The 8,144-nt window shown below is 53.9% G+C and overlaps 1 protein-coding gene across 1 annotated transcript in view; it reads left to right on the top strand.

The window, feature by feature from the left end:
- The window catches only part of LOC121275100 (transcription factor Sp7-like), a 7,799-nt gene extending 4,296 nt beyond the window's left edge, over positions 1 to 3,503 (top strand). Inside the window, exon 2 of the mRNA XM_041182511.1 lies at positions 2,172 to 3,503. Within this exon, the coding sequence (XP_041038445.1) occupies positions 2,172 to 3,503 (1,332 nt within the window). The remainder of the gene's footprint in view (positions 1 to 2,171) is intronic.
- Positions 3,504 to 8,144: the final 4,641 nt, after the last annotated feature.

Below are 8,144 nucleotides of genomic sequence, written 5' to 3' on the forward strand. Positions count from 1 at the left end.
CTCTCTCTCTCTCTCCCTCTCTCTCTCCCTCTCTCTCCCTCTCTGTCTCTCTGTCTGTCTTTCTCTGTCTCTCCCTCTCTCTCTGTCTCTCTCTGTCTCTCTCTCTCCCTCTCTCTCTCTCTCTCTCTCTCCATCTCTCTGTCTCTCCATCTCTCACTCTCTCTCCATTTCTCTCTCTCTCTCTCTTGGTTTTTTTATTAAGCTTAAAAGAGATTTGCTCAGGAAGGGGTCTTAACAGATTTTTGTTTTAAATTCATGATGTTTTATTTTGAAAAGAAATTGCGTTGGATTTTCCTCTGTGTTGTGAGTGGGTGAGCAGGTGGACAAGGGGGGATGATCAGGAGTGAAAACGTTATAGAACCGTTAGACAGGGTAGCCCAGGGGAGAGTCCATTCGGCCCATCATGCCTGTGCTGGCTCTTTGAAAGATCTGTCCAATTAGTCCCCACTCTCCCCCTCTGCTCTTTCCCCACCACCCCTCCCTCCATATCCCTGCAAATTTTTCCCCTTCGAGTATTTATTCCATTGACAACCCCCACCCCCACTTTTGGAAAGTTCCTATTGAATCTGCTTCCACCGCCCTTTCAGGCAGCGCCTTCCAGATCACAACAACTCGCTGTGTTTATAAAAAATAATTCTCCTCATCTCTCCCACCGCCCCCACCCCCACCCTCTGGTTCTGTTACCGATTCTCTTCAATCTGTGTTCCCTCTGGTTACCGACCCTCCCACCACTGGAAACAGTCTCTCCCTCTCTACTCTACCCCAAAACCCCCTCCCCCTTCGTGATTTTGAACACCTCGATTCAATCTCTCCTCCCCCCTTCCCTTAACCTTCTCCGCTCTAAGGAGAACAATCCCAGCTTCTCCAGTCCCTCCACATGAACTGAATTCCCCTGGCAACTCTCTCCTGCTCAGAGACACCCAGCCCCCCACCACCACCAATTTGACCAATATCTAGACTGGACAATAGGGATTGTTCGTCACTTTGATTCAAACGTGCTGATAGAACGCTCATATTTAAGTGTATCACGTGCCTGCTTGACATGGGTTTGGGTATCCAGGGATACAATTGGGGGGCTGCTTGAAGGGTTAATTTACCTCTTGCCCGTCGATGTTTATCTCAGCTACCAAGAGCACTGGAACAGGAGGAAGCCCGCTTAACACTCTCTTAACCCTCTCAGCTCCTCCTCGAGCCTGGAACACAGGAACAGGAGGAGGCCATTCAGCCCCTCCTCCTCAAGCTTGTTACACAGGAACAGGAGGAGGCCATTCAGCCCCTCTCCCTCCTCGAGCCTGTTACACAGGAACAGGAGGAGGCCATTCAGCCCCCTCCTCCTCCTCGAGCCTGTTACACAGGAACAGGAGGAGCCCATTTAGCCCCCTTCTCCTCCTCAAGCTTGTTACACAGGAACAGGAGGAGCCCATTCAGCACCCCCCTCCTTGAGCCTGTTACACAGGGACAGGAGGAGGCCATTCAGCCCCTCTATTCCTCCATTCAATGAGACTATGGCTGATCTGTGACCTAACTCCATACACCTGCCTTCACCCCATAAACCTTAGTACCTTCGGTGAACAAAAATCTCCCCTTCCCATTTCAAACTGATCTTGTGTCAATTGACGTTTGCAGATGAGAATTCCAAACTTTTCCCAACTTTAGTCTGTGCAACAAAAGAATAGCCAAATTAAAAGCCTTGTTTTTAAACAGAATCATCCCATCACCATTCACAACCTCCCACCTTCTCCAGGGCTATGGGGAGAGAGCGGGGCAGTGGGATTAGTTTGGGGATTGATACAGGGCTATGGGGAGAGAGCGGGGCAGTGGGATTAGTTGGGGATTGATACAGGGCTATGGGGAGAGAGTGGGACAGTGGGATTAGTTTGGGGATTGATATAGGGCTATGGGGAGAGAGCGGGGGGGCAGAGTGATTAGTTTGGGGACTAACACAGGGTGTTTAGGGGTGGGAGGGGATGACTGGGCGTGATTAATTTGGGATCACTGTCGCGATGGCCTGAATGGCCTCGTCCTGTGTCTGTTCCTCGTGGCGAAGTGATGGCCCATCTAATTGTGTCCCCTCCTCTCTCTCTCTCTCTCTCTCTCTCCCCACCACCCACCATCCACCACCCACCCCCACCCCTCCACACACCACCCCCCCCCCACCACCCCCACCCCAGGAAGAAGCTCGGTTCGGTTCCAGCCCGCTGGCCATGCTCACTGCCGCCTGCAACAAGTTCGGGGGCTCGAGCCCCCTGAGGGACCCCTCCTCCACCGTGGGGAAGCTGGGCAATGGACTGGGGAAAAAGCCCTACAGCCCCAGCTCGGACCTGCTTCTGGGTAAAGGCCGGGGAGTCGAGGGCCTGGGAGACCTCTACGCCGGGGGCAGCAACGGACTGATGTCCCCCTCCAGCCCGCAGGCCTCGACCGTCTACGCCGGTGACTACGGCCCCTTCGGGCACCCCTTCGGAGCATCCCCTGTCAACCAGGAGCCCCCGCTGCTGCTGGGCAAGGGCCACCCTCCCGCCGACTGCCTCCACGGGGTCTACTCCTCGCTGGACGTGGGCCACCCCTACAGCTCGTGGTACAAGGCCGGCGTCCACCACGGCATCTCCGGGGCCACCGCCGGCGCCAACGTGGCCCCTCCCTGGTGGGAGGTGCACCCTGCTAACAACTGGCTGGCCCAGCCTGACGGACTCCAGGGACCCTACCAGCCTCAGCCGGCGCCGGTCAACCCGCCGCTCTCCGCCTACGGCACCGACTACGGCGCTGTAAGCCCCTACCCGGGTATGGGCCTGGGCTCGCCCTCCCCCTCCCCCTCCTCCTCCTCCTCCTCCCCCTCCCCCTCCTCCACCTCCCTGCTGCCACCCAACCAGGAGATGTACAAGGCCAAAGCGGCGCCCGGTGGCAGCCTGGTGGACGGGCTCAAGCCCCCGCGGACGAGCGGGCCCTACCCCACCGGCGGCGCCCCCCAGGGCAGGTCGGCCTGCGACTGCCCCAACTGCCAGGAGATGGAGAAGCTGGGCGCATCCGGCGCCGGGCTGAGGAAGAGGGCCTTCCACAGCTGCCACATCCCTGGCTGCGGCAAGGTCTACGGCAAGGCTTCGCACCTGAAGGCCCACCTCCGGTGGCACACCGGCGAGAGACCCTTCGTCTGCAACTGGCTCTTCTGCGGCAAGCGCTTCACCCGGTCCGATGAGCTGGAGCGGCACGTCCGCACCCACACCCGCGAGAAGAAGTTCAACTGCCTGCTGTGCAGCAAGCGCTTCACCCGCAGCGACCACCTCAGCAAGCACCAGAAGACCCACGGCGAGGCCGGCACCGGAGCCCAGGCCACCAAACCCGGCGAGGGCGAGCCCCAGGGGCCGGAGGCGGGCGAGGCCGGCCCCGGGCCCCAGCCCCGGGAACCGGCGCCCCCGCCTCCTCCTCCTCCTCCTCCTCCTCCGCCTCCGTCAGAGAAGGGTGGCCCCCCTCCCCCGGCGCCCGGCCAAGGGGGGCTGCTGGAGATTTGAGCAAGGGTTGGGTTGAGTTGGGTTGGGTTGAGTTGGGTTGGGTTGGGTTGAGTTGGGTTGAGTTGAGTTGGGTTGGGTTGGGTTGGGTTGAGTTGGGTTGAGTTGGGTTGGGTTGAGTTAGGTTGGGTTGAGTTGGGTTGAGTTGAATTGGGTTGAGTTGAGTTGGGTTGGGTTGGGTTGAGTTGAATTGGGTTGAGTTGAGTTGGGTTGGGTTGAGTTGGGTTGGGTTGAGTTGGGTTGGGTTGAGTTGGGTTGGGTTGGGTTGAGTTGGGTTGGGTTGAGTTGAATTGGGTTGAGTTAGGTTGAGTTGGGTTGGGTTGAGTTGGGTTGAGTTGAGTTGGGTTGAGTTGGGTTGAGTTGTGTTGGGTTGAGTTGGGTTGGGTTGGGTTGGGTCAGGTGGGGTTATTTTTTGGGGTGGCGGGGTGCAAGTTGGGTAGGGTAGGGTGAGGTTGGGGGTGCAGGGGGATGAGGGGTGCGGGCTAAGGATGTCAAGTCGTGGACAATCGGGCATTCCCTCCCGTCGTTCGCGACTCCGACACTCCCCCCCCACCCCAACACCCAAGCCCCACCACCCCACACAACCACACCCAACCTCCCCAACCCCCATCCTGCCCCTACCCCGCCCCTACCCCCCCACCAGCACCCAAACCCCACCACCCCACACCCACCATGCCCAACTCCCTTTCCAATGGGGCTTGGACTCCCATCTCCCCACCCAACACCCAAACCCCACCACCCAACCCACTCACACCCAACCACCCCACCCAACCTCCTTTCCAATGGGGCTTGGACTCCCGTCATTCACAATACTGTCACTTCCCCCCACTCTCCCCCTCCCCCATCCTGCCCCTACCCTGTACCCCCTCCCCACCAGCACCCAAACCCCACTCCCCCCACCCAACCAACACCCACCCCCAATCCTCTTACCAATGGGACTTGGGCTCCCATCATTCGCAACACCATCACTTGCCCCCCCCCCACCCCCAACTCCCCCCGCCCCATCCCACCCCACCCCCTACTCCCACACCCAAAACCCACCACCCCACCCACCCACACCCAACCACGCTGCACCCCCCCCCTGCCCCCAGCCCCCACCCTCCTTTCCAATGGGACTTGGGGCAACTTTGATGGGATGAAGACGTCAACATGACTGAGGTTTGACCCCTGAGATGAAGGACAAGGGGTTTGTGGGGGGTGGTGCAGGGGCGTGGGGGGGGCGGGGTTGGTGGTGAAGGGATTGAGGGGGGAGGGGAAGGGGAGAGAGAGAGAGAGAGAGAGAAGGTTGGTGGGGACCCTCGACGGTAGGGTTTGGGCGGGGAGGGGCGGGGCGGGGCTGGGGTTGTGTGTGTGTGGGGGGTGGGGTGGGGGGAGCGGGGGGGGTGGGTTGGGGTAAGGGAAGGAGGCAGGAGGAATGATTGAGATAAAAAAAACTGGGACGAAACGGGGCACGCCCTTCAGCTCCGAGAGAACAGCGAGGATCAAAGGGCTGGGCGGATAAGCCTCTGCAATGTGTGAGGCCTCGCACAATCTATATTTAAAAAGTTCTCAAAGAAAATAACTGTATCTGAAGTATTTATATATAAGTTATGGGTGGTTTGGGCAGTTCCGAACACTGCAAGCCTTTGAACAAATGGGCCCCGAGTGTATCTTTCAGGAGGTGGGGGTGTGAGGTGGGGGGGGGGGTGTGCGCGGTGGTCGCCAGGCAGATGCCTTTAAGGGTTCGGGGGAGCGATTCATTTCCTTCCCTGTGCCACCAGGCCGCGAGGGCTCGGGCTGGTTGGAGTTCCCGCTTTTTGAGTGCCGCTTCTCCCCCTTTTGGTTTGCGGTGCCAGGGGCTCGAGTTCCAAGAGAGAGAGAGGGAGGCAGGGAAAGATCCCAGAGATCCTGGGTTGGGTGGTGGTCAAGGGTGTGGGGGTGGGGCTGGGGGTGGGGGGGGGCGGGGTGGTGTTGCGTGGCGTGGCTGGTGGTGAAGGGGTGGGTGTGCACAAGGAGGGCGCGGTGGAATTTAGCTTGGGGGCCTTTGTGCATGTGTATGTGTGTTTGTGTGTGTGTGTGTTTGTGTGTGTGTATGCACATGTGTATGTGTACGTGTGCGTTTGTGTGTGTGTGTGTGTGCGTGTGTGTGTGTGCGTTCGTGTGTGCGTGTGTCTGTCCGTGTGTTATGAATGTCTGCCTCCGTGTCTTTGGGTCGTGTGTGTCTGTGTGTCATGTTGTGTCTCTGTCTATGTCTGTGCATGTCTCTCTCTGTGCTATTTGTGTTTGTGTGTGAGTCTTGAGTGAACGTGTGGGTATGTGTGTCTGTGCATTTGTGCGTGTGTGTCCGTGTATGCCTGTATACGTGTGTGTGTGTGTGTATGTGCACATGTTTGTGTATGTGTGCGTGTGCCTGTGTGTGTCTTTGTGCATGAATGGTTGTTTGTGTCTGTGCGTGTGTTTCTACATGTGTTTTTATGCCTGTGTGTGTGTGTGTGTGTGTGTATTCTCAATTAAGCCCAGTCTTAATGCGATTTAACACTTTCTGTGATAGTCCCTCTTTCACTTTTCTGTCCTTCCTGATCTCCTGACTATGATAGTGACTGTGGGGGAAGCATAGAGTTTCACAGACTGATAAGCTCCCTGCTTCTCTTGTACTTAGCTTCCTGCTTAATATGCTTGTTTTCAAATGTTTATTTAATAAGTTCATTCTCTGTCAGTGTGTTTATCAGTCAGTGTATGTGTGTGTGTGTGTGTGTGTATGTGTCTGTGTATGTCTGTGTCTGTATCTGTGTCTCTGTCTATCTGTGTGTTTGTGCCTGTCAGTTTTTGTGTCCCTGTGTCTGCGGCTGTGTGTTTGTGTTTCCATCTCTCTACGCGTTTGTGTCTCTGTACTTGTGCCTGACAGTTTTTGTGTGTTTGTGTGCCTCTGCGGTTGTGTTTTTGTATCTGTCTCTGTGTGTTTGTGTCTCTGTACCTGTGTCTGTCAGCATTCCTGTGTTTGTGTCTCTCTCTGTGCCTGTGGTTGTGTGTTTGTCCGTTTCTCTGTGTGTGTTCGTGGATCTGTCTCTCTGTGTGTTTATGTCTGCACTTGTGCCTGAAAGTATTTTTGTGTTTGTCTCTCTTTCTCTGCGTTTGTGTGCCTGTCTCCCCATATTTGTTTGCATATGATATTGCCTCATGTTTATTTTCACCCTATTCCCCCTCTCTAAGCGATTTGATTTGGTGGATTTGCATCATGTTGTAGGGCACTTTTCAATTATTAAACAGCAGTGAGACAATCTCCTTTACAGAAGTTACAGTCACTCAGTGCTTGCAGTGATGTGCTTTCGAAAGGTATTAGCTGAAATCTGATGCCTACATGGTGTAAAAAAATTGGGTTTCTGTAAACTTAATTGTTTTTTCAGTTGTTTAAATTAGGGTCTTTTATTTAAAAGGTCATGAACTTCTGTTTAAAAATTATTTCAAATTCATACATATTTGCATATGTGTGCCTGTACCTGTATGTGTGATGTGTGTGTGCGCGCGCATCTGCCTGTGTGTCTGTGTCATTATGTCTATCTGCCTGTTTCTGAATGTGATGTCTACCTCTGTGTAAGTCTTTGTGTCTGTGCCTGTGTATGTGTACGTGTGTGTGTCTGTGTGTGTGTGTGTCTGTGTGTGTGTGTGTCTGTGTGTGTGTGTGTGTGTGTGTGGCTGTCTGTGTGTATATGTGTGCTTGGCTGTCTGCGTGTGGACACACAGGCACACACACAAACGTACACACACACATGTGCGTGTGTCTGTTTTAGTGTGTATGTTTCTGTGTGTCTTGTTTATGTGCCTGTGTGTGCAATCTGTGTGTGTGTGGGTACTCTCTCTGTATGTGTATGCGTGTCTCTCTCTGTGCGTCTGTATGTGCCTGTCTGTGTTTGTACCAGCAGAGGGTTAGGAGCAGTAGGTTTTGCTGATTTAATATCGAGGTGCTGTCGTTGAAATCGATCGGAGGAAAGTGTGTTTTTTGTTGGAAAAATTATTAAAATTTGACAAAACAATCACATTGCTGTCCCTGAATTCATTTTTATTTTCTTAATTTATTTGAGTAGCAGTTAATTCAGAACAATTCAGCAGTCATTACATCTACAGTGTGCGGTGGACATGGTATAAGGATGTACACTGCTAGTTAGTGTGGGTTAGCATGCAGAGTGGAATTTAACACAAGTTACTGTGCATAGCAGTAGTTAGTATGTGGTGGCACTTAATACGCTAGCATGCACAGTGTTAGTTAGTGCGAGTTAGTGTGCAGTTTGGTAGTTAGTGCGAATTAGCATGCATGGGTGCTGGTTAGGAATAGTTAGTTGCAGGGTGATAGTTATTGCAAGTTAGTGTACAGTGTGGTAGCTAGTGTGAGTTTGCATGCATGGATGTTGATTAGGACTAGTTAGCTGTGGACTGGTAGTTAGTGTGCAGTGTGGTAGTTAATGTGAGTTTGCATGCATGGGTGCTGGTTAGAATTGGTTAGTTGCAGAGTGATAGTTATTGCAAGTTAGTGTACAGTGTGGTAGCTAGTGTGAGTTTGCATGTATGGATGTTGATTAAGACTAGTTAGCTGTAGAGTGGTAGTTAGTGCAAGTTAGTGTCCAGTGTGGTAGTTAGTATGAGTTTGCATGCATGGGTGCTGGTTAGAAC

The sequence above is a fragment of the Carcharodon carcharias genome, assembly GCF_017639515.1.
Source record: "Carcharodon carcharias isolate sCarCar2 chromosome X unlocalized genomic scaffold, sCarCar2.pri SUPER_X_unloc_4, whole genome shotgun sequence".
Taxonomy (NCBI): Eukaryota; Metazoa; Chordata; class Chondrichthyes; order Lamniformes; family Lamnidae; genus Carcharodon; species Carcharodon carcharias.